General features: G+C 33.5%; 1 protein-coding gene across 3 annotated transcripts; it reads right to left on the bottom strand.

Annotated features, from left to right (window-relative positions):
* Positions 1-270: 270 nt before the first annotated feature.
* Positions 271-27,533, bottom strand: aggf1 (angiogenic factor with G patch and FHA domains 1). 3 transcript variants are annotated; one of them, XM_056446963.1, is made up of 16 exons: positions 27,469-27,533; positions 27,326-27,382; positions 23,894-24,113; positions 21,650-21,749; positions 21,374-21,579; positions 18,890-19,027; positions 18,587-18,790; positions 14,822-14,888; positions 8,835-8,937; positions 8,701-8,752; positions 4,948-5,049; positions 3,608-3,773; positions 2,765-2,844; positions 956-1,083; positions 745-844; positions 271-660 (listed from the first exon to the last, which is right to left on the bottom strand). In XM_056446963.1, the coding sequence occupies exons 3-16, from the start codon at positions 24,095-24,097 to the stop codon at positions 451-453; spliced, it is 1,860 nt and encodes a 619-aa protein (XP_056302938.1). In that variant the 5' UTR covers positions 24,098-24,113; positions 27,326-27,382; positions 27,469-27,533; the 3' UTR covers positions 271-450. The 3 variants fall into 3 exon arrangements, with proteins under 3 accessions (XP_056302938.1, XP_056302940.1, XP_056302939.1); XM_056446965.1 differs by having other exon boundaries at positions 8,835-8,934; XM_056446964.1 differs by lacking the exon at positions 27,469-27,533 and having other exon boundaries at positions 27,326-27,409.

Below are 27,533 nucleotides of genomic sequence, written 5' to 3'. Positions count from 1 at the left end.
TAGCATACATTCTTATTCAGTGGACTATATTTGTGTCCACACCAATACATGATATAGATAAGTTAATAATAAATGCACTTTTATCATTCATGAGCTGAAGGAAAAATTGTTTATAATATCATTCCTCAGTGGCTTTGTAATTAAAGTTGAGGTGTGGACTCCGTTTAATAATCATTTTAAGTGTAGAAAATTAGCAGTTGCGTTGTCCTTCTTTGAGTGAATGTTAAGATGTGCCATTAATATAAATGCATACACTGGAATGCATGTATGTATCTTTTGTTTGTTTATTTATTTGTTATTTTTTCAGTTTTGAATTTCACTGTAAACAAAGAAAGCACTCTTTCTGAGTAGCATTAAAATGAACTTGCGTCTATTTACAAACCTCATGGAAATAATGTCTTCTGCTGAAATGACTTCGATAAACAGTGTAAATAACGTCCATCTGAAGCGTCACTCCGTCTCCTGGCTCTTGACCCAGGCTTTAGGTGATTGGCTGTTTTCAGGATGGGAGGAGTCGGTGTGGCAGGCTTCAGAGAACCGTTCTCTTGCACGCTCCCAGTTTCGCTGTGTTTTGGTTTTGGTGAGCGAAGCATCCTCAACAGACATGGCGGATCCAGAAGATCCCAGACCAGACTGAGCTTTGCGCATGTGCAGCTGAATCTACAACACGCACACACACAGACACAGTAAAACAGTGTATATCTCATGCACTTTGTATAAACATATCCCGGATGTAAATATTACCGGATCCTTCATTCCAGCTCCGTCCTTGCCGAGTCCTTCTCCTCGTTTCCAGCCCATCTTCTCCAGCATCTGTCTGCCCTTATTTTCATCTCCGATTTCACTAGACAGACACACAGAGAAATTACAAGAAACTTGTAGAGACTTTATATCGTGACGCAAGGCCTCAGACCAGTTTTATGATGGTAAATGTTTGACTGAATAGGTTACATACACGTGAACAGAAGCAGGAGCATCGTCTCTCTGGAACTTTCCTTCACTCCCAACTGTCTGACGGCGGTTTTCTGCTCGGTCTTTATATTTGCTGTTCTTCAGAGGTTTCTGTTCTTCATAATCGCTGCTCTGAAGGACAGAGAAATCCATGAAAGCAGGGATTGTGAATAAGAGTGTCAAGATGAGCCACAGCCGTATCAACCTGCAGGTCACCGGTTACTTACTGAAGGCAAGCAAGGCTGAAAGCAAGGTTTACAGAAGCTGGAAATATATTTCCTTTGATCCACACATGTACACATAAAATATATTCTGTCTATAAAATCCCTTGTTTAGTAAGACATGGCATACTCTTGTTGGTTCTTGTTGGTTGTGTTTGAGTACCCAAGTAAAATAAACCTAATTCATAGATTTAATCCAGAGTTTTCTTTTAAAAACATCCTGTCGTTATCAGCGCGAAATGAATCTTGGGATGTTCGAGGCCATAAATGATCCACCGGTTGTATCCTTCATTACCTGGGAAACAGTGTACGCATTTAGATGCTGCATTTGAAGAAGCCTTCGAATTTTTTGGAAACGAGATAGCCTTCGCCGTGCAGCACCCTTTGAATGCATCCTTTGGAGGATGCAGCCTCTGAAATCAGGACTTTACTAAAACTTCTATGTTAAGCTGCTTTGAAACAATCTACATTGTAAAAAGCACTATATAAAGAAACATGAATTGAATTGAACTGAATTGAAATGAGACACAGCTAATGTTAATAATCATTTTTTTGCTAAAAGCGCTATATAAAGAAACATGAATTGAACTGAATTGAAATGAGGCACAGCTAATGTTAATAATCATTTTTGCTAAAAGCACTATATAAAGAAACATGAATTGAACTGAATTGAAATGAGACACAGCTAATGTTAATAATCATATTTTTGCTAAAAGCGCTATATAAAGAAACATGAATTGAACTGAATTGAAATGAGGCACAGCTAATGTTAATAATCATATTTTTGCTAAAAGCGCTAAGTAAAGAAACATGAATTGAATTGAATTGAAATGAGGCACAGCTAATGTTAATAATCATATTTTTGCTAAAATCGCTACATAAATAAACACAAATTGAACTGAATTGAAATAAGGCACAGCTAATGTTAATAATCATATTTTTGCTTATATGGTTATATATAGGGAGACGGTTATTATTAGCATTTACTTTTAAAAATGTACTTTTTTTATTTAAAAGTTACAAATTTTGTAAAAATGTATTTAAAACGTTTTAGCTATTTGCCAAGTAAAGCTGTTTAATTTCAATGGAATTTTAATATTAATAAAATATTAATAATTTTTATTTTTGTTATTAATGTTTTACATTTTGTATTTTTTATAATTAAATTATATTTAAATTAAATTTACATTTTATTAATTATTTAAAAAAATTAATGAATAGAATAAATAAAATGAAGACATTTAAAAAATAAGAACAAAAATACACTAAATAAAATAAAATGTAGACATTTAAAAAAATAAGAAAAGGTCACTATAGCAAAGGTCACTATATCTCATATTACACTAGAAATGAACTGATTCTTAGCACAAATTAGCACATAATAACTCTGCACAGTAATAGTGATACTTTCCCAAAGAGCATCTGGCATACAGTATATTGTTTTGAAAGTTAAATATTATACCTGTTGTAATTTAGGAATAGTGCAATCAACTACTTCCTGACCAAAAGAGGGCAGTACTGACCGCACACACACTCCAACAAAAAATAGGTTTCACCACAAAATAGAGCAAGTACAGAACTCAGAAACTTACTTTAAGACCATATTTAACTTTCATCATCTTCAGTTCTTTCTGCCGCTGAGCCTCCTTGTCCTCTTTGCTGAGAACAGTTCCTGAAACACACAAACATAAACTGCAAAAGAATGTTGCAAATGATTCATAGTGGCAGTTATGAGAGGTGTATTATAAGAAGACTTTAAAAGAAGTTAACTTGTTTGTTTTTTACAAATTTAAGTGGATTAAACATAAAACAATCCAAAACGTCAAGAATTGTGTTGTTTCAGCTTATAGGACTACACAATATCATTGTTATATACAAGTCGCCTAGGTAGCTCTACAATTACATCCCTGAAAGATGTCTGGAATGAAGCAGGTTATCTGCCTTGATGACAATAGAGAAACCCGACTTCAAAAAAAATTTTTTTTTAAATACCTCGAAATTACGGAAATCCATATTTAAAGGGAAGAATCACATCCCTGATACAATCATTTTCCGGATTACCCTAATTATTCTAGCTGAATACTAGTATCTTGAAAAATATCTAGTATCAGCTGTCATAATACTGTCATGGCAAAGATAAAAGAAAACAGTTATTAGAAATGAGTCATTAAAACTATCATGTTTAGAAATGTGTTGAAATCTTTCTGTTAAACAGAAAGCAATAACAAAAGCTAACAATTCAGCGGGGCTAATAAGTCAGACTTTAACAGTATGTAAGAAATTTACTTTCAGGGCACCCTCTAATACAATGAGACGTGTTTATGGTCTTACTAACTCTAATAACGCAAAACAGGTAAATGTATCCACATGACCCCATGCCATGTTGGCTTATTAAGCATAATCAGGTTAAGTTAATGCAGTTATGTAGCGCATACCAGAGCATTCGTCTCTCTTATGGCGGTTTAAGTGTGCTATGATCTGTCCTGGTTCACATCCGTCACATGTGGCCGTGCCTGCGTGGATGTGGAAGGACAAAACGGTTTCTCCCATCTTCACTTCATCCCCGTGGGTCAGAGGACAAGGGTCACAGCGAACTTTGGGCTGCAGAGAGAATGCAGAAATGTGTTTGATATAGAGTTGAAGTCAAAGTTATTAGCCCCTGTTTTCTTTTTTTTAAATATTTCCTAAATGATGTTTCAAGAGTTCACACTTAGCTGATGATTGATTATAAAGCTTGTTTGGTGTGCTGTCCTGGGAAAGAGCCCTGTGCTCATAAGATCCTCGAGCCCAGGGCTCCCTCCCGTTTGCAAGGCGAGAGGAGAGTTTGAGCTCAGGTAGCTCTCGAGAACTCCCCTGCTGTTTTAGCTAATGAACAGAGATAATGATTGCTCTTAAGAGATGACTACTTACTAGGAGCATGTCTATGGTGCCGATTTAGATTTGTCAGTTAACTTAAGTTGCATGTTTTTGGATGGTGGGAGGAAACCAGGGAACCCGGGGGAAACCCACATGAGCACGGGGAGAATGTGTAAATGTGCACAGAAACGTCGGCTGGCTTGGTAAAGACTAGAACCAGTGACGTTCTTGCTGTGAGGTAACAGTGCTAACCACTGGGCCACCGTGCCACCCATCTAGGAAAGGAGGAGGAGTAGAGATGGAAGGGGGCATTCTTCAAAACGAAGATGACTGTGATATGGAGCTTAGGGTATTTATAGTGGCTTAGGAATCGGCTGATTGGTGAATCATAAATTGAATAATGCGGCGCCTGCTGCAAGCAATCATAAGCATGTGATCCTCTCAAAATTAGTTTATAAATAAACTTCACTTAACAGAGCAAGGAATTTTTCACAGTAATTCCTATAATATTTTTTCTTCTGGAGAAAGTCTTATTCGTTTTATTTTGGCTAGAATAAGTGCAGTTTAATTTTTTAAACCATTTTAAGGACAAAATTATTAGCAATAGTTTTTTTTCGATCGTCTACAGAACAAACAATCATTATACAATGACTTGCCTAATTACCCTAGTTAAGCCTTAAAATGTTACTTTAAGCTGAATACTAGTATCATGAGAAATATCTAGTATAAGATAAAATAAATGAGTTATTAGAAAGGAGTTATCAAAAATATTATGTTTGGAAACGTGTTGATAAAATCTCTCTGTTAAACAGAAATTGTGGGGAAAATATACAGAGGGGCAAAAAATTCAGGTGGGCAAATAATTCTGACTTCAACTGTATGTCATCATATTTAGGTGTGTGAGAGGTGTCTGTGTTACCTGTAGTATTCTGTTGCCATTGAGGACGGTCCCATTCTGACTGCCCTGGTCTATCAGCATATAACACTGCTGATCCTGGTCAAAATAAACTTCTGCATGGGACTAAACACAGAAACAAAACATCAAAGTATTATGAATTCAACTCAAGTTTATTTGTATAGCGCGTTTCACAATAGTTATTGTTTTAAAGCAGCTTTATAGAAGGTGTACTGCATTTCAATCAAGATCAGAACAGTTAAGTTATACGTTAAGTTGTGTTCTATGATATCCGACCTTTTTAGAATAAAACAAATAATCATATTTTATGAGAACACATTGCTCAGGGTTCCGAATATCAAATTCCCTGAATTTACTGACTAAAAAGATGAATTTCCATGGCCTAAAAGTAGGCCCACACAGAATCTGTGCGCTTTTTAGCCCATCATTGATTGTTTATTTACTTGTGTAAATGTGTGTAAATTTATATTTATTCAGTTTTTAAATTACTGTAATATTATTGACTAACATGATAATAATCATATAATTTATTTACAATACAGTTTGTACAGTAATATTTTCTGTCTTTTAGTAGATATAAGAAAGACTTGCTTTGTTTACCAAATAAAGTGGATCTAATTGGATTTTCATTGTAAATGTTAAATAAAAGTTAAAAAGGTATTACTTTTTATTTCATATATTAAGGTTTTAGTTATGATACTCCCAAAATCCTTCTGCATAAATCTGCAGATTTTGAACAAAATTCTGGGCAGAAATAGCAAAAAATGTCCGCATATTCTGTCTGGCCCTACATATAATGGATAGAACAACAGGTTACTATTGTGCTGAGCAAGACCTCCAGGATTTTGTGATTCTGCGAAAGCTAAATTATCACAAAATGTACCACAAAATTTAAAAGAGCTTGCACTTTTTTTTTTTTATTGACAGAGATTTCCTGCAAATTTGATTCACACTGTAAAAATATCTATAAACTAACAGTCTTCTGCATTTTGTCATTCTTTTTTCCCCATTTATTTTTGCTTTTTAATTAGATTAGGAATCTTGATCTTCTCTCCATTAACATTTGGTCAAAGAAAATATGAACTAAGATGTGTCATTTTTTTTCACAGCAAAACAACAAAAAAATGCTGTAAATATTGACACAAATTGAGAAAAGTCACTACAAAAGTCATTTTAAGCTGCAGAAATTGTGATTTTTTATTTTGTGCAAAATCTAGGATGAAACATCCACAGACAGTGTTTTAAAAGCCTGGGGACTGCATTTGATTGCCGGCTGTTAAGTGAAAAAAGGAACAAAATGGCTGTGAAAAATTGCATAACCATAACAAAAGGCAAAACATGAAAAACAAAATGATAGAAAAAATGAGGTAAAGAATAAAAACAGTTTAATAAATGGGAAGTAAAATTTTAAATGACAAACAAAAATTCCCTGATATTCCACTGACTCTGGAATAGGGCTGCACGATTAATCGAAAAAAGATTGAAGAACCCTACACATGATCTGAATTCAGCTTTTCTACCATTCAGCCAATTTTATTTTCAAGGTCAGGAGAGAAGCGTAAAGGCGGACGTCTTCACATTGTTTTATTTACACTACTCAGCAACATAGACACCTCCAAATGGTGTTAAGTGTCACATACAGTATTTATAAGGTATAATACATCCAAAACTATAATTTCTGTATTAATGTAATGTATTTGTGGCCGTGAAATCACACATGAGCTGACGCACTGTTTGTCTACTACCGAGAGGACACGTGAGACAACAGAACCTGTATAGGCTGTGAGTAACAGGTAATAAATTTGTAAATAACGTTCAGTTTGTTACACATCGTGATCGTTTGAGAGTTGCGTGAGAGGTATGATTTGCATGCATGTTTTTTTTTTTCCTCAAAGTGACAGCAGCACACTCGGCAGAGAAAGAGAAACCAAATATCGCATCTTAAGAGTTATCATTCCGACAAGCATTTGATATGATTTTATTTTCATAGTGAACACAGTGTTGTGCATGAAAGAAAATGTTTACTGGGACAGGATGACTGCTCTAGCCTATATAATGTTGAATTTAATGCAAGAGGGAATCTGATAATGACAAATGTTTCATTTTACCAGTGAAAAAAATGGTCTAATAATGTTGTCAATGACAAATGACAAGCATATGTCTCAAACATAATAATTCAACCTTAGAATTATGAAAAGTTGTATTCTGATGTCATTACTTTACAGTGAATTAACAAACAGGACATATTTGAAGTCTGTTCAAGTCCACCAGTCCAAGTCTATTCAAAATGTAGCATTTTAACCAACAGTAGACCTACACACAGGCCTAATATATTATTATTGTTGTTTTACCATATGTTTGAGAATTAACAATAATAATAGCCTTTATTTTACATCTGCAGAATCATGAGAAAATTGTGATCTTGATTTAAAGCAAAAAAAATAAATTTGATTCTCATTTTAGCCAAAATCGTGCAGCCCTACTCTGGAATAGAACTTAGAAAACTCCATGATATTCCAGAAAATTCCAGGACTGTGGGAACCCTGATTACTAATTCTTTATCATCTAGAGAAACTCAATATTGTCCAGTTTCTTCATTTTTTTCCGACATGTACTTAGAGATCATAATTTGACATTCTTCCTGAACACCAATTACGATTGGTCCAGATATTTAAAGAATTAGGCAGCATGATATTAAAAAAACAAAATAACGTTTCAATATTTAGTTTTTCTGACATACAGTAGAAGTTAGAATTATTAGCCCCCTTTGAATTTTTTTTACTTTTTAAAATATTTCCCAAATGATGTTAAACAGTGCAAGGACAGTATGTCTGATAATATTTTTTCTTCTGGGGAAAGTCTTATTTGTTTTATTTCGGCTTGAATAAAATCAGTTTTTAATTTTTTAAACCATTTTAAGGGCAATATTATTAGCCCCTTTAAGCAATTTTTTTGATAGTCTACAGAACAAACCATCATTATACAATAACTTGCCGAATTACCCTAACCTGCCCGGTTAACCTTATTAACCTAGTTAAGCCTTTAAATGTCACTTTAAGCGGTACAGAACAGTCTTGAAAAATATCTAGTAAAATATTATTTACTGTCATCATGACAAAGATAAAATAAATCAGTTATTAGAAATGGGTTGTTAAAACTATTATGTTTAGAAATGTGTTGGAAAAAAAATCTTCTCTCCGTTAAACAAAAATTGGGGAAAAAAATGAACGGGGGCTAATAATTCTGACTAACTGTATGTGCAAGGTTTCACTAGACTTCAATAGCTCTACATGGGAAAAATGTATAAGAGTGCATCTGCATAGAAATAAGGGCTGAAGAATATATAATTTGAGCTTCGATTTTGCAATGTGTATATCCGCAATAGTCATATAGATATAAATATGGAGTCATTTTAGGAACGTGTCTGGGGCAAATGTGCAAAAACTGGTGCAAGTGTTGGTTTAAGTGTGTTTTCTACAGGTAGTTTGTCAAACCCACTCACCTATAAAAGGCACACTCAGAATTGATAAGGTTTTGAGGTTGTGGTGTGGTTGGGGACCACAAAAGACTCCCTACTCTCTGCCTACTGACCATGTAATCATTATGGAACGTGTTATGAGAAAGTGCGCCAAAACAAGGCATTCATGCTCCACTGTGCTGTACCAAAACATACAGATTGGCATCTAATTGTAGTACATTCTTTTCATTGACTTGACGCATCTGATCTGAATGCATTCCAGTAGCAGGTTGTTTTACCTTACTGACTCCCATCTCTGGAATTCTAATGGCATGATTCATGTCTTTCTCTCTGTGAATAGATAAACACAAACACATGAACTCAGTTTTTTAAAACAAGTGATAAGACGACGATTACATCAAACCAGACCAACCTGCCGATAGTAGCAACTGTATCGGCTGTTAGGATGAAGAGCGTTCCGGTTTGCAGGACAGGAGAGCGAACAACAGTTACTCGAACACACGGCGGCCAGGCTTCTGAAAAAACAAATACATTTAAAATAATTATAATAGGCCACATTTGACCTAATACACAAACCACATTCAACCCCATTACAGAAAAGTAGAGATGTTTTTGTAAAATGCAATAAAATTAACATGGTGACTTTTCAATTCTCCTTAGCCTTAATTTAAATACAATAAAAAGAATTCTGTAAATTAGGGGTTGTACGATACTGGGAAAATATGAGATAAACAATACTGTCGTCAAGTATTAAAATGATATAACATTTGCAGAAGAAATAAATGAAATGATCTATGCAATAATACCAAAGTAAACAACTACTGGACATTTTTCTGATCTGGTAAAATCTAAGTCAGGGTAAAAAAATGATATCAAGATGCAAATATTTAAACTTAAAATGCTATACATGACTGAACACCTGGCAGATTTTGATTCTTATTGGCTGTTGTTATTTTCTTTGCTCGTCTCTATTCCTGTTATTAATATTTAATTTCAACTCTAGATTCACCTTTGGGCCGGTCTAACCAATAGCATTACAGCACCTACTAGGGAGGCAGGTATAAAAATAATTAGGCCCCATCTAATTGGCCAAATTTACCTAAATAAACCCAAGTAAAAAGCTAAACCTATGCATACAACAAAAAACGGGCACAAAACAGTCCCTTCAGGATTTAAATGCATTTAAATTTGTGGCCTAAAATGACTCTTTTTTCAAAACTTACAGCATCATTTCAATTTTTGTGCTTTGCTGTAAAGATACAGAAAAATAAATAAATAAATAAATAAAAATAATAATAAATAAATAAATAAATAAATAAATAAATATATATATATATATATATATATATATATTTATATGACGACTTTATCAGTTAATGTTGTACTTACTGTATTTTAATGTTAAATGTATTTACTAACATAGACTAATAACGAACAATACTTAAATAGCATTTATTAATCATATTTCAACATTTACTAATGCACTATTAAAATGCAAATTCATGCTTGTTAACATTAATGCAGTTAACATGAACAAATGATGAACTATTTTCATGAACAATTCATTTATTACAGTTTTTATTGATTTTTGTTAATTCCTTATTTGTTCATATTAGTAAATACATGAATGAACTAATAAAGTGTTACCAAAACACTTTTAAATGGACTCGCCAATTCCTAGAGGGACTGATTAATACATTTAATTAAATTATTATTGCATATACTATTATACAAATAATTCAATTTTTTCTATATATTGTGCAGACCCACTGTAAACATAAACAATCTTGGATTTTAACAGCACTAAGATAAAGAAAATTACCAAAATCATAGAATCTTAACTTCATTGCACTTTTTCAAAATGTCTCAAATATTTCACAATGGAGGTAGCAGTCCGATTAGTCTATAAACACAGTTTCTGCAGGTTTCACCAAATGTAAGACTTTTTAAGACCATCAAGAATTAAATTTCAGACTTGTATAGGGCTAAATGCTAAGAATTTTTCATGGTGCGGCAGAAATTTTTCTTTACTTGCCCTATAAAAAACTAATTCTAATTAATTATTTCTCAGCCACATATTTTAAACCAGTAGTTTCCAAAGTGGGGTTTGTGAGACAATGAGGGGGAGGGGAAGGGGGGCTGTTTGGTGATTTTCAAAAATCTCATATATGTTATTAAACTACAGGGTGACTAAAAAATAACACAACTTTGAAAATCTGTACTTAATCAAAGAAACATGACAACAACAGCGCTCATAGCTACCAAATAAGCAACCAAATAAAATTTCAGAGCTTCCTTAAATTGACAACAGAAAAAGCTTGGCTCTCTTTTTCTTCATTGCAGAGTTCTCGATTTTCAAAGTTGTGGTATTCTTTTTGAATCACCCTGTATTAGAATTACCATAATTTATCTATAACCGACAGAAGTCACTTATATATTTAATATATACTTAATATTTAACAGTTACATAAAAATAACAACAACATGCAAATAAAAAGCCACCAGCCTTTCATTTTTTTTCAATTGGATTGTAACCCCTGGGGTTATTGTTCTAGATTAATGTCACAGCATTAACGTTAGTTACAGCAGATTGATTTTATGACACAATGTTAAACTTTGACACCTTTACGGCACTCGCATACATTAAAAATAAAGCCCGAGATTTAATATGGAGGGTGATCTCCAAGTGGCGGTCTCAAAAATTATACAACGAATAGTCTTGTGCTGTAATCGTTGTGCCCAGCATTCTCATTAGGTGAGGTTAATATTAAATTAAATTAATAATGACTAAAATAAAGATTAAAAAAATAAAAATAAAAATAAATGGTTGTTAGACTGTTGCGCTTTTTTGTGTTGTCTATATGCTCGGGATTATACATTTCCTATTGGTACGTGTGCTCCATTGTGTGCAATGTTTGTGTTTATAAAAACATCCGAGCAGGGGTCGGAAGTCACTGGAGTTGTTTTTTTGGGGGGTCACGGGCTGAAAGGTTTGGGAACCCTGGTTTCAAATAATGTGTTAAAACAAGCACACTCTAGTTTGATAAATACAGTTTTTTTTCAAACATAACTCTTTAAAAACTTAAACTAAATGTATGCACAACAGACTGTTATAATAATAGTTATAAATAGAGATTTGCTAAAAGTTTTGTATTGTTAGTGATAAGATGTGTTGGATCCGTCGGGTAGCTTTACATAAAAAAAATAAATCAAGACCCGTTTAAAATGATTTAAGACAAAAACAATAGAATATTTCAGTGAATTTAAGACTTTTTAAAGCATTTTGTTTTTGAAATAGAAGATCTTTAAAGACTTAAAGATCCTGTGAACACCCTGTTAAAGCAAACAAACAACCAGCAGTGCACACAGCGCTCACTCCCCGCTGAAGACCTCCTCACCTTCCTGCATCTGCGTTTCCATCTCCATTTCTTCATCAGGACTGTCGTGTGTTTTCTGAACTGGAGATGCGGACGAAGAGGAAACTGTAGACTGATTCTCTCCATCTGACTCTGTGATTTCTCCCTCCTCCGGCTCACTCTCACTGCTCGCCTCATCAGATCCTGACTTTCTGTCTCTAATCGCTCTCCTCTTTTTAGTCTTCCTCTTTCTCTTGTCTTCAGAATTTGAGCCGTTCTCCTTTCGCATCCTGCAGAAGGAGTCATCAGAGTCGTCGCTCCGTCTCCGCGTTTTCTTTCTGTTTGTAGATCGTTTTCTGCTTCGATCACGACTCTTGGTCCTCCTGGATTGCTGAGGGCTTCTGGAGCGAGACCTTCTGCCTTTTTTAAAGATCCAGCATCATCTTTCTTTCCTCGGTGGTGGTTTTCAGACAGTTTGTCGATCTCAGGCACTACCTCTTTGTTTTCCTGTCAGTGAGCAAACACTGAGCCGATCAGGATGTGGCCAAGTTTCTCCATCATCAAAATATTAAATTTGTATTCACTTTAAAGTCCATCAGAGTCTCAGTTTTGAGTTTTTTCAAGGAATGTAGGATGCATCTAAAACCTCCACTTACAAAAAGCGCTTTCAGGTCTAACTAATGTTTTACATCACAGTTGGTATAAAGAAATCCCTTCATACCAGATTTGAAGAAACAAGGCATATTCTCTGACTTCTCAAGATATTTTGACCTGGCCAAATACCCATCAAGCAAATCACATCCAATAAAGCATGCTTTTCAGTAATTTTTACACTCTCTGCATTTTAGCAGTAAGAAGCTACAATATAGATTGAGCTGAAGCTTGACTAAAAATTTAAAATCGCACATCAAATCGATATCGCAATATCTGTTATAAAAATTGCAATAAGATATTTTCCCATAATCACACAGCCCTACTGTACATCTCTATATTTAGGCTAAAATACTGCTTTATTTATTTCTTTGCATATTTAAGTATCTATGTTTGTACTTTCATTCAAGTTGTCATTTATTTCTTTAATTTTACTTTCCAAAATGAATCCTAATTGCACTTAACAAGTTTACAATGGAAATAAAGCTTGTTAACAAGTTTTTAATAATTAATGAAGAAATTATAATGCTTTGTTTCATTATTTGTATCTTCATATTACAAGTATCAAGGTATTTACAGCTACTGTATACTTCTGTCCGTTCGCATCCCGTCCCTTTGTGCCCCGTGACGGCATATAGTCGCAAACTGCAGTTATACCTAAAACACGTTATTAATTAACGTTATTAAAAACACGTGCAGTGACAGTACCACTCACGGCGGTAATGGTCCTTTCAAAGCGTCACCCACTGTACATCTTAAAGACATAAATTAAAAACAATATTGTGGAATAAAATAACTTAATGACTTTTAACTAATTAAATATATTGTAAAATAATTTTTGCTTCTGTAATTTTGCCATACCAGTCAACCCTCCCGTTTTTCCCCAGGATTCTCCCAAGGCCCCTTGCTCTTAAATGTGAGTCCATGTGCTCCATTGTGATAAATAGACACTGTCTCCCAAAACGGATTCTGTACACGCAATTTGAAACAGAGCGAAAGTCTGGGTTTGGGGTGAGTGCTTGAACAGACATATACACATAATTAATAATAATAATAACAACAACATCTAAAAGATGTCGAAATTGGGTGGGGGTTTATTCAAACACAACTCATTTTTTCCTAAATGAGCATAAAAAGATAGGAAAACAATCGAAAGCTTTCATTATAATGTTAGATGTGTGCATTTTTAAAGTGACACCTCTGTTATTTAATGTCATCAAACGAAAAATCGAAATAAATGAGATTCATTCGTTGCTCTTTAATCAGAATGTGTACGTTATACAGTGAAGAAAAGCTTAAGATTTGATAACTTGATTCTATTTCTTTATAATAGCTATTAATTGTAATAAGCTGAACTTTTGCTAATTTATTTGCTGCTAATGTATACAATTTTTTTTCTTTTATAAATAATAACAATAAAACATATTACTGACCGTTTAACTATGTATTTACAATAAAACACCTCCAAATGAACATATTTAGTAATTTGGGGATTTTTATTTGGTGGTGGTGGTGGGGGGGGGGGGTATGGTTGGCATATCCCTTATTTTCACATGCCAATGTTGACAGCTATGAACTTTGCACATTTTTAGTTTCACGTGATTCTTCAAAAAAATCATTCTTCTGTGCTAACATTGGAACATTACTTTTTAATATTAAAATTGAAAACAACTGCGCTTCTTAATACTTTTCTGGAAACTGAGATGCATTTTTTCCAGAAATCTTTGATGAACAATTTATTTGAAATCTGAATTTATATGCACTGCCACTTTTGATCAATTTAAAAGGATAGTCTAGCCAAAAATAAAAATGTACACCCTATTTATTCACCCTCAAGTGGTTACTTCCAAACCTATACAAGGTTCTTTATTCTGTTGAACACAAAAGATACTTTGAAGAATGCTAAAAACCAATGTCAATGGCTACAGGTTTATAGCTTCTTTTTTTTAATATCTTCTTTTGTGTTCAACAGATGAAACAAACAAATTGGAACAAGGTAATAAGAACAGAATTTTCATTTTTGGGTGAACTATCCCTTTAATGTGTCCTTTTTTGGACGGGTAGTGTATTTACACAAGAGCAAAATTATTGAAATTAAAAACGAAAAAGCACTTAAAAACTTTATCTTTAAGGGAAAACCTATATAATTAGATGGAGGGTTCTTACACCTAGGAAAAATAACCCAGATCATGAAGAATAATATGGAATTTTGCCCATCAGAATGAGTCTTGCACAAAATAAAGCACTTTCAAGGACCTGTATCCATGCATGTTTATTTTTCCAAGGCCTTTCAAAGGCCTTGAAATGTTTTTTTTTTTTTCAAATTCACAAACTTACAAGGACCCGAGGGAACCCTGTCCATATAAATTTAGAGCTATAAACAAGAGCGTACCTCTGACTCCAACATGTCTCAACTGTTCTATCTTCAACTGAGCCAATGAGCAAGTCAAATCCTGAACCTACAGCCAAAGGAAGAGCACACGGTCAGCTCCACAAGCCTTAAAATTTTTCGTAACCTATACAACTACTGGACGGGACCCCATTCTGAGACCCCTACAGACCCTGATAAACGCAAGAAACACTACTCCATGAGGACCAAAGGCTGAAAAGTCATTTGTGGACTGAAAAATACTGAAAACTGAGACTCAAGATGGTGGTAAAGTTGATTTCAACTGAGAGACTGATTGTAAAGTGGGAAATTAAGCTGAGAAAGGTAAGGTGGATTCAGTAGCTATGTTTCCATCCAAGGTTTTTTTTTAAACTAACTTGAATTTAAAAATAAAAGATTGTATAAATCATTTGCAAATAATGATAGTTTCTACATGCTGAGAAATCACTTTTTTCCTTACGTTTCTCAGGCCCATAGCCAGGGGGGTACGAATGGTTTGAAAGACCCACACTGACGCTGCCCATTTGTCCTATTTTGACTGCTAAAAATAGGTTTAAAATGCGCCAGTGTCCCTTTATCTGTGGTTACACTCAGTAAACAGCGGCGAGTTTGATGAACTGATGACCTTCACGGCCAATCACAGTCATTTCTGTTAAGCACGTGAACACAATGAAAAAAAGCGCTGTTTAAGAACATGCACTCAAATGTTAGCAGGTGATGGCTATTTTTAACATTTCAGTACCGATTGCTATCGAATTCCAGTATTGTTACAACACTAATTTCAATTGTATCTTTTCCTTTACTGTATCTATGCTTGTAGACTGATATTGTGAAACTCTGATAGTAAAATGAGATTTTATCCAGACGCTCTCCCCTAGAAAATCATCCTAATCAATCTAAAATGATCAATTCTTTCCAAATCAAGACCTTCAAGTCTTCTGGGGAAATTATATATATATAAATATATTAGGGTTTGCACCGACTAATTGACTTTAATGCTCTGCCATTACGCTTTTTGATTGACGTCAACTAGTCGCGTTGCGCAGATCACGTGTTTTTTGAGCATGAAGTCTGCAGAAACCATGAAGTGCGCAGGCGCGGAGGTGTGAAACTTCACAGCGTGTTTAAACATCATCCCTGGTGAAAGCGGTGTAGATGTGCAGCGAGGAGACATCTGATAACCAAGATGAGCCAGTAACTGTGAATAAAGCCTGATTTGCAACTTTTTAGCACGCACTATCACAGCACTAAAATATGCATCTGAGCAAGTCTCTGACAGTGTAATATGGCTTAACATTATAGTCTTTGACTTTCGTCTGTTATGTTATAAATAACTTCACATGAATCTGTGTTCTGAGGACGTGTGCATTATTACTGCACAAAATTACCTGTTATTGTTACATTCTTACTAGAACCTGCAGTAATCAATGTGTTGACTGCATTTATTTAGTAGTAAAATTAGCCTGTGCTAATGATGCATTATTAACGAAATGAAAGTATTGACAGTGCATTTGTTTTGCACTAACATTAGTCATTGGTAATGTTGCATTGTTTTTGCAACGTGTTATGAGCTGTCAAACAGCATGTGTATACGGTGCATCCAGAAAGTATTCATAGCGCTTCACTTTTTCCACGTTTTTGTTACAGCCTTATTTCAAAATCAATTAAACTCATTTATTTCCACAAAATTCTTCACACAATACCCCATAATGACAATGTAGAAAAAAAAGAGTTTTTTTCAATTGTTGCAAATTTATTAAAAATAAAAAACCTGAAAAATCACATGTACAGAAGTATTCACAGCCTTTGCTCAATACTTTGTTGATGCACCTTTGGCAGCATTTATAGCCTCAAGTCTTTTTGAATATGATGCCACAACCTTGGCACACCTGTCTTTGGGAATTTTTGCCCATTCCTCTTTACAGTACCTCTCAAGCTCTTTCAGGTTGGTTGGGAAGTGACAACCATTTTCAGATCTCTCCAGAGATGTTCAATAGGATTGTAGCCTTGTGCCTCGAGACAATCCTGTCTCAGAGGTCTACAGACAATAGGGTATATGCCAAGCTAGTGTTTTTCCCATACTGATAAACTTCCAGTGACCTGTTATTATGAATTTTTCCCCATATTATACGGTTCCTTTTACAGCATTGATGTTCTAATGTAATTAAAATACATTCAGTTAAATAAACTTTGGCATTCATTTAGTTGTCAAGCGTAAAACGAGACAAAAAGCCGTTCGCTCGCACGTGACCGTCAGAATTGGTAGGCTAGCGCAGAAGCTCCATTGAATATAATGGGGTAAAATAAATGCTCATATTATAAAGACATGGTGGGGGAAATGTAATTTAATGCAGTGCTTTTTGTACAATCTGAGACCCACTTTATATCAGATATCACTCAGCCAGTGGAGAGCGCTGATTTTTAAAGAAAACTGACCTTAAATGCGTCAATTTTTGCATTGGCATACAGTTGACAGGAAGCGCTTAACCCAGGTTACTGGCAAATTCAAAGTCCTATTAGCATGCTTCGGCATATACCCTATTCCTTTGTCTTCATGCTTAGTTTGTGCTTTGACATGCACTGTCAACCCTGGGTCTTTATATAGACAGGTTTATGCCTTTTCAAATCATGTACAATCAACTGAATTGACCACAGGTGAACTCCAATTAAGCTGCTGAAACATCTCAAGAGTGATCAGTGGAAACAGAATGTACCTGAGCTCAATTTAGAGCTTCACGGCAAAGGCTGTGAATACTTATGTGCATGTAACTTTTCAGGTTTTTATTTTTAATAAATTTGCAACAATTTCAAAAAAATCTTTTTTCACATTGTCATTATGGGCTATTGTGTGTAGAATCTAGAGGAAATGTACTGTATATTTCCTGCAAATTGTGTTGTGCTGCAGTACATTTGCATCTTGTGTTTTATTGATGATGTCACCAGTGACTAGTCGACGTCGACTCGACTTTGATAACAAGTCAACTAAGTCAACTTTCAAAAATCTAAAGTTGTTCAACCACTACTTTATCAAAAGAATAACAAAATCTCATTATTAGATATTTCCAATATCATTCATTCATTCTCTTTTCGGCTTAGTCCCTTTATTAATCCGGGGTTGCCACAGTGGAATGAACCGCCAACTTATCCAGCATATGTTTTACGCAGCGAATGTCATTCCAGCTGCAACCCATCACTGGGAAACACCCATACACTCACTCTCAGACACACACACACACACACACACACACACACACACACACACACACACTTTATTAGCTTAGTCAATTGACCTGTAATGCATGTCTTTGGACTTGTGGGGGAAACCGGAGCACCCGGAGGAGAAAAGGCACACAGAAACGCCAACTGACCAAGTCGAGGCTCGAACCAGCGACCTTCTTGCTGAGGCGACAGCACTACCTACTGTACCACCGCGTCACCCTATTTCCAATATCATGCAGGCCTAATTTAAATAGTAGTTTTATTATCTTCTTTTTTACACATTTTTATTATTAAATTGTATTTCTAATATCTTTTTATCAGATTATAAATGTATCTCCCTCAATTACGTACATACGTTACGCACATTTGTAAAAATGTATGCACATCTTGGTGATTCCATTTGCCCTTTTTTATTTTATTTTTTATTTTTTCATGAGATATCCTAAAATGAGCATAAAAATAGATTGATGGAAACATAGCTAACGTCACCCACCAAACGCAAATCTCTGCGATTACAAAGACAATGTAATGTGTCCGTGTGCATCTCACCCCTCCGTCGGGACAGGAAGCTCTTTCTGTGTTCTTCACCGACTTCCTGTTTTTCCGATCTTTGGTCTTCCTCTGTGGCGTCTGCTCCACTTCGGGGTGTAGGGCTGCAGGCACCTCTATCCTAGAGTGGAATTGGTATTTTCCGCTTTCTGGGTCGTAGTAATAGTACATGCCTGTGTTCGCATCATAGTACAGCTGACTGGACTGGAGGAAGAGGAAAAAACACATTAACACGGGCGATTAAGATTACACATGTCCATTACGTAAATAACAGCGGTCCCGAGAGGAGAGAGAGAGACTTACGGAGTCGTAGTAAAATCCAGTGCTGTGGTCGTAGTACATGCCGGAGCTTTCGTCAAACACAAAGTTGGTCTGGTTCATGGCTTCCTCTGCGGTCGCTCTCAACATGTCTGCTATAGAGTCAGCCTCTCCTGAGGCCTCCTGACAAGGAAAACAAGAAACAAATTCAAATTTAGGCCTGTCACAATATCGATTTTTTAGCAACTAAATTTATTGCGATAAACAATATTCTTGTCATTTTAGTATTGTCAAATCTATTTTCAGTTATCAGACACTCACATGAAAGTATACTAGTCATTTATAGTAAATACTATAGTGTTATTTAACCATACTGACACCGACAACTCCAATAGAGATAGAGATATTGCACAATCAGCTGAAATGTTGCTAGAATTGGTTTTTATGTATGGGCGATATACATTGCATCACCAAAAATGATTGAGGCCATATCCATGTGTTGAATGATAATTTGATCTATTGATTATTGTGACAGGTCTATTGATACAATACAATCCTGGTGTCATTTATTTAATCGACACTCACAATGAGATACTAATCTCAAAGTCTTCTGAAAATCAAACCAAAACAGAATATTTCTCACAAATGCAATGTATTATAAACAATATTACTAACTGCATCTCTGTTTAATGTTTATCATTAACGTTTAATGATCGTCTTTTTTATTTTTCATATTTATTTATTTTGTGTTGTCACTTGTCACTTTATGTACACTGGAAGCTTCTGTAGCCAAAACAAATTTCTTGTGTGTGTGTGAAGTACATTTGGCAATAAAACTGATTGTGATTCTACTACATAGTAGGCATGGGCCAGTATAAGAGTCTGATGGTATGACAACCTTGGATAAAAATCTCACGGTTTTACAGTACTGTGATTGTTGCTATAAAATATATTCTTTTTAAATGTCTGGGTGAAAGCAGGGTTTCTTCAGGTTTCATCACATCAAATTTATGACTTTTTAAGACCGTTTTCTATGAAATTGATCACAAGGAAAAACGATAATAATTTTCTGTAATAACCAGTGGAATTTTTTTTTCTTGCCCAATTAAAATTAAAATCCAGTTATTTCTTAGCCACATATTTTAGATAATGTGTCAAAACACGCAAACTCTCTTTATATTTAATTTATATACATTTAGATTTATATATATATATATATATATATATATATATATATATATATATATATATATATATATATATATATATATATATATATATATATATATATATTTTTTTTTTTTTTTTTTAGCACAATCTTTCTTTTAAAAAAAGATTGAAAGATGATAAGTTTTAAAAGCTATGATAAACAAAATTTATGCACAAAATATATATATTTTTTTTAAATGTAATTTTGTTTTCTAATGTTCAATGAAATATTTTCAGATTTCTGAGGTATAAAACAAGGTTAATATTTATTTTAGGGCTAACTACACACTAGATTATTTTAAAATGCTACTGTATATATATATAAAAAAAAAAATTTTAAAAAGTGTTTTTTGTGGTGTCATTTATTTAATCGACACTCACAATGAGAAACTAATCTAAAAGTCTTCTAAAAAATCAAACCAAAACAGAATATTTCTCACAAATGCAACGTAGCATAAACAATATTAAAGAGTTTTAAAGTTTTAAAAGCTATAATAAACAACAAATATGCACAACATAAATGTACGCATAAAAACATGACAACATGGAGAACTTTTAAACAAATGTTATTGTAGGGATTTAAAAAAGACAATTAAAACATATTGCTAAATAGTTAATAAATGTTAATTTTGTTAAACGTTTTTTGTTAGTTGTACTGATTGGCTGTAGCTTTACATGGACAATTAGTAAAAAAATTATGACCTGTTTAAAAGTATTTAAGACCCACAACAGCATATTTCAGTGAATTTTTTAAAGGGCCTTAAATTTAGTTTTTGAAATTTAAGACATTTTAAGACCCATCGGACGCCCTGAAAAAACTATAACTTTTTTCCCCTTTGAACACAATATAGTTTATTTTGAGAAACACTTTAAATATTTTGGAGCAGTAAACAGGTTGCTCTCTTCGTTGGTTTCAAAAACACAGATTTCTTTACAATTTAAAACAGCATCTTTGGATATTTTTTTCTGCTGGTGATACCGTTTTCCTAAAAAGCTGAAAAAAAAAAGGAAATAAAAAATCTTACATATACATTAGGAACGGTATAGCAGAAAATGTTGGCGGTTTTAAAACCTTGACTTTTACAGACCACTGTATGCCTTAAACGGTTATCGTCCCATGCCTACTACGTAGTGATTGAGTGTGAAAAGTGTAAAATAAAGTATTACACAAACGGTGGATAAGTGTTAGAGTGCCATAGGACATGAACATTTTAACTATATGATATAATATAATATATTATATGAAGTGCAATGAAACTCATTTAACTCATAAACTCATAAAAGCATTTTAGAATTTGCACCGTCCAACACTTCTCATACCTCAGTTTGCGGAATATCACTGGTTTCATTCGGCTGCTCAGGATTGGCTACCACTGTCTCAGCTATTCTGGGATGCTGCTCCTCAACATATACAGAAGCCTCTTGAGTTTCTTTGACAACATTCTCTTGAGTTTCTGCTGCCGTCTCCTGTTCTGCTGTTGTTGTTTCTGACTGGTAGTATCCGCCATAGTAATAATTATAATAATCTGTTGCAAGAAGGAAACAATATTTAAATCTCACATCAATTATAATCTCACATTAATATAATGCACTAACCTGTCTCGGTCCATGTATATTCTTCTGTCTGAGTCTCAGCATCCACTTTCTCCTTGTCTCTTTTCTTTCGCTCATGGATTTCTGCACTCAGTTTATCAACCTAAAACAACACAAACACAAATGGTAATTCTCAAATTAATACAATAAATCTGGATTATGAGAATATTCATAATCACTCAAGTCAGGTTAAATCAAATTAAGCAGAATATCCCAAACACATACATGTAGCAGGTAAAATTAAAGGTTTAGTTCATATATCTGACTGCTTTTATCAAACGACAAAATTGTATTACAAATACAAAGAAAATGTATTTATAAATTATAGATTTTAATAGAAGAATTCTTGTGCTGTGAAGTAAAATATAAATATGTGGATGGAAAGCATCATTAATGCATCGTGATATCGAACTGAACCGAAGGCATGATGATCATAACCGAACCATGAGGCCATTGTAGGTTCACCCCTCATATATATGTATGTACATATGGCTGTGACTGAAATCGCATACTTCAATACTGTATAGTAACAGTATGTACTATATATTACCAGTATGCGAGCCAAGTAGTATGTCCTAATTCAAAGAATTCGAAAAACAGTACGTGAGAAAAACCCAGATGACCTGCTACTTCCGGCGAGATTCTGAAGTGCGCATCTGATGGACGCTACTCTATCTCATGATGACTCACGAGTGAATTCATGAACAGAAGTGAAGCGACACAACTGATGGGTAGGTCACGTGATCATGAAAATGGGGGATGTAGTAGGTCTGAGTTTCATTTATACTGTGTAGAAATTAAGTTTCTAACAGTTGAGTAAAACATTTAAATTAAAATAAAGTACCTACCGAGTAGTAGGCAAATTTGTACGCAGCCTATGTGGGACTGCTCAAAGATACAAGAGTTGTAGAGGTGGCTATGTTTATTTTACAGATAGTACATGTATAAACCCAACAACGAAACCTGACATTTTTATTGTAACACTTATTTCTGAGAATGCTGTTTACAATAGTAGAAGTCATAAGCTTGCTGATATTAGCATACTTCAAGCAAATCATCTAATAGCTTTGTACAGGAGGAAAGTGGAGAGGCCATCTATTGTGCTATGAATCAATAATATGTTCTTCTGTTTAGTGATGGAAAAGATTGCCTATAAGTTAAGTTAAACTTGCTTCTTTTGAGAAAATTTAGACACACTTTATAGCAGCGGTGGGCAAACTCGCGCCAGGAGGGCCGGTGTCCTGCAATTTTGCTCCAACACTAATCAACCATAGCTGAACATGCTATGCAGTGTCTTCAAGATCACTAGAAAGCTATAGGCAGGTTGATTATGGTTGGAGGTAAACTCTGCAGGACACTGGCCCTCCAGAACCGAGTTTGCCCAGCCCTGATTTATTGGCTTTATTTCCATTTCAGATTTTGCCAGTTGACTAAACGAAACCGGCAAAGATGAAACTTCCTCTATCTACATATGTCCCCGTTTCCAGACATTCATTTAAATAAACCATTGTCAAATTATGATCTGGTATCTGTAATGACCTATATTTTTGTTCCTGTTTTTATATCTGGAATAACCTGTTACTAATTAAAATAACCTGTGCCTTTTTGTTCTCTATTTTTATCTTTTAGTTTTGCTGTTGTTGTTTTTTTGTTTTCCAATAAAACTGTGTTGTATTACATTGTCAAAATTTGTCTTTATCTCATTAAAAAGATAAGAAGAAAAAAAACACCACACACGTTTGTCTGTTTTTACAGCACCAGTCACACAAAGTGCCAAAAACCTATTAGTAGGCCCACACGGAATCTGCACGCGCATTATTGATTCTGTTTATTTACTTGTGTAAATGTGTGTAAATCTATATTTATTCAGTTTTTAATATTATTGACTAATATGAAAATGTTCATCTGATTTATGTACAATGCAGATTGTACTGTAATATTTTCAGTCTTTCAGTAGAAATATTATATGAGAGACTAGCTTTGTTTACCAAATAATGTGAATATAATTGGATTTGCATTTTAAACAATAAATAAAAGTTAAAAAGATATTATTTTTTATTTCACATATTAAGGTTTTAGTTATGATACTCCCAAAATAATTGCGCAGAAATCCGCAGACTTTTACAAAAACTCTCTGCAGAAAGAGCAAAAAACGTCAGCAGATTCCCTCTGCCCTACATATTAGATGTGTTTGTTATGCTCTTCAAATCATCAAATGTGCCTGTTCTCCATGAGCGCCCTGCTCACCTGCTGTCTGAGGTCCTCATTGTAACTTTCTGTGGTCTTCTGGAGCCGTTCACTTTGGCTGAGTTGTTTCTGTAACTTCTGGAGCTCATCCTTACAGGTCTTCAGCTCCTCTCGCAGCGCTTCTGCTTGTGTTCGTAAAGACACAATCTCTGACTCCAAACCCTCATCACCGGCCTCAGGGTCGGCTTTTCCTTCTGCAGCCATTGAGAGAACGTTCAACCTGAAATGTAGATTAAAAAACAAGAATGTACAGATGGCCCCATTAGAAAAAGAGTTGAGGTTATTTTTGCATACAGACAATGTAAATGTTTATGTAAACAAATATCATTTGTGAGTTTATTTAGTACTATTTAAAAGTCAGTCTTTATCTGTAAAATAGTTTTGCCTGATCAGTTTGACATATCTACCTTGTATTTGAAAGACTCCTAGGAGAAAGATTTAGGCATTAAAATTACCATTGAGGACTGGAAAAAGTCTATGAAGGTCATAAATACATGTTCTATTAACTCAAGACACCAACTAATCCAATATATAGTACAACGGCTTCATTATTCTAAAGTTAAGCTTAATTAATTCTACCCCTCTATCTCCTCTAAATGTAACAAATGTGAATCTGCGGAAGAAATTTTCAGCTTTTGCTCTGCTTATTCTTGTGACCTCGTCCCTGATCCAGCAATTGCTGTTTTTGGTTGGTCTAACTCAGTTTGTGGGTTCAGTAATCAAATTTAAAAAGCTGTCCAATATTGAATGGTGATAGCAAAAAAATTGTCTTTGTCTATGGAAAAACGCATCAAAACCCCTTTTTAATTCTTGGCCTTCAGAATTTTCTAGCACTTTACATTTAGAGAGACTTGGACACAATCTATCTGATAACATTGCTGGATTCGAAGCCACCTGGAAACCCTTTTTTAATTATTTGTCAAATGTCAAGGATAACAGTTTAAAGGTATTACCCTGTCATCGTCTGCAAGATCACCATATTGCCTGTGCTCACTGGCCTAGTTTATATTTGGGACATTGCTGACCCATGTAAAATACTGGAGAAACTAATGTAATAATGGTTTAAAAATCTCTAGTCTTTTTTTTTTTTGTTTTGTTTGCATTTATTTTCTGTTTTTATATTTGTTGTTGCTTTTTGTATTGTTCTGTGTTGTTTTAAGGTCAAAATAAAAATATAGTATTAAAAAAAACATGTTAATGTTTTACATGTTAATAAAGTGGTTCTCAACTAAGAGGTCTCAAGACAGAACTTGCCATGTGCCAAAACAAGGCCTAAATTCAAATAATTAATCAATTTAATCCTTATTATAATAATTAAATTATATTAATGAAATTTTTACTTAATATTTCGCTGAAGAACTTGAATTCTGTTATTATATTTTATTCATACAATAATAATTTTAAAATAATAAGAAGAGCCTAGATTGATCGAATACTATAATATGTAGAAACTCAATTTATTTATTTTTTACAGCTTTTATCATCATATTTAACAGGTAAAACAAATAGTGAATGTGAATATATATATATATATATATATATATATATATATATATATATATATATATATATATATATATATATATATATATATATATATATATATATATATATATATAATTACATATAATAATATTGAATTAATTATTATCCAGTCAATTACAGTTAAAATCTTGGTTTTTACAGTCTAAAAATTATCGGGGACATTGAAGTATGGCATAAACATATAATTTATTGAACCATTTATATTTTATGTATATAATGTAATATTACATTTCAGAGTGTGGATTTTTGCCAATAAATAAATAAAAATATAACAAATAATTATTGCATAATAACTCAATTCATAATACAGAATACATTATATATAATTTGCAGATTTATAGTCTGTTGTCTTATGTACTTCATAACCGTCTGAAGTTTGAACCGTTTCCAGTTTACATGTGGTTCTAAACTAGAAGGCTCAAGATAGAACTTACAATTTGCCAAAACAAGCATTAAATTCAGATAATCAATTTATACCTTATTTTATTTTTTACTGTAATTTTCCCTGAAGAACTTGAATTATATTATTATATTTTATTCATACAATAATAACAATTTTAAAATAATAAAGAGCCTTATTCGAATATTATAATACATAGAAACTCAATTCATTTATCTCATATTTATCAGGCAAAACAAAGTATATATTCTGTTTTATATAATATTAGTTAAAATACATAACTTTTTTATATAATATAGGAATATATGATAATTATATAAAATATAACTAATATAAAAAAACATATAATTAATTATTATCTGGTGAATTACAGTTAAAATTTTGGGGGCTTAAAACTATTGAAGTATTGCATAAACAATTTTATTTAAATATTTATATTTTTAGAGGACATCAGGTTTAATGATTTTAAATCATTAACATTAAAAAAACATTTAGATAACTTTTAGTCTCTTATGTCTAAATAATAAGAGGTCGAAATAAGTGTTTTTTTTTATTTAAACATACTGTTAAGCTGAATGAGGATTATAATTTTCACAAAATTTAATAGAAATATTAAATTGTATGAATCATTCTTGTATTTTGAATTAGATACATAAAACCGGGATGTCTTATTAATATTTGACACATACAGCTGTACTTACATTTTAGAAAATGAGTTTAACAGGTCAGAATAAGAGTTTTTGTTTCATTTTAACTTATTGTTAAGCTGAATTATGATAATGATTTTTACAAATTTTGAAGAAATATTAAAGCACACGTTTGTTTTTAATATGCTTTCTGTATATATGAATCATTCTTGTAAATTTCTATCATGCAGACATAAAAACTTAATTAATTTGATGCTTACAGCTGTACTTACATTATAGAAAGTATGTTTCTAGCAAACATATAATAATATTTAATTGAGGTAAAGCTGGTTTTATATTCACACATTCACACTTTCTCCTTTATAATATAATTTCAGAAAAGCATTCTTTGCCAATTCTAAATAGTCAAAACATTATGGCAGCCAATGACTATCAATGTACAACACTGTTCAGTCAAATAAATAGTGCTAATGCTGTTTTAAAGTCATATTTACATCTGATTTCAGACCGAATATTCAAAGTATCATGGTAAACACAATAGGGAACATGTCACAAGTTGTCATTAAGTGAATATGCGAATATAAAGACAAATTTACCTCTATTAATATTTAAGCATTAAAAAGCTTTAAAAGTAGTAGATCAACCAATTATTGACGTTTACCGTGAATATGCAAAATATCATCAAGAACCAAACGAAAACACAGCACAACCCTCTAAATAACAGCTATAATTAACTAAATAACACATCTAATCTTGACATACAATAAGAGTAGTTTAATCAAGAGTCATACTATGCTATTTATTAGCACACATTTGAGTTTTAACGCACACTATCCTCACCGGTTCAAACCACTCGTTTTCTGTGCGCGTTCCCAGCTTCTCTGCGCGCGCGTCAATCTGCAAATCAAAGATAAACAGCAAATGACCAGCGGGAATTGGACACATATTCGTGTAGAAGTTTGTGTGACCGTAAAGTGCGTTACAGGGAGCAACCGCGACGAACTTTAGTCCAGCTTCAATGAACGCCGCCATACTTTCACTTTGTGGC

Source organism: Danio aesculapii, chromosome 21 (genome assembly GCF_903798145.1).
Source record: "Danio aesculapii chromosome 21, fDanAes4.1, whole genome shotgun sequence".
Classification (NCBI taxonomy): Eukaryota; Metazoa; Chordata; class Actinopteri; order Cypriniformes; family Danionidae; genus Danio; species Danio aesculapii.
The sequence above is the reverse complement of the archived record's forward strand: the minus strand, read 5'-3'. Positions and strand labels throughout refer to the sequence as shown.

Coding starts and splice junctions, on each gene's coding strand:
- aggf1 (XM_056446963.1), bottom strand. CDS start 24,097: ATGGCTGCAGAAGGAAAAGCCGACCCTGAGGCCGGTGATGAGGGTTTG. Junction 18,791..18,889: donor CTGGATTTTACTACGACTCC/GTAAGTCTCTCT, acceptor CTCTTCCTCCAG/TCCAGTCAGCTGTACTATGA. Junction 845..955: donor GCTCCTGCTTCTGTTCACGT/GTATGTAACCTA, acceptor GTGTCTGTCTAG/TGAAATCGGAGATGAAAATA.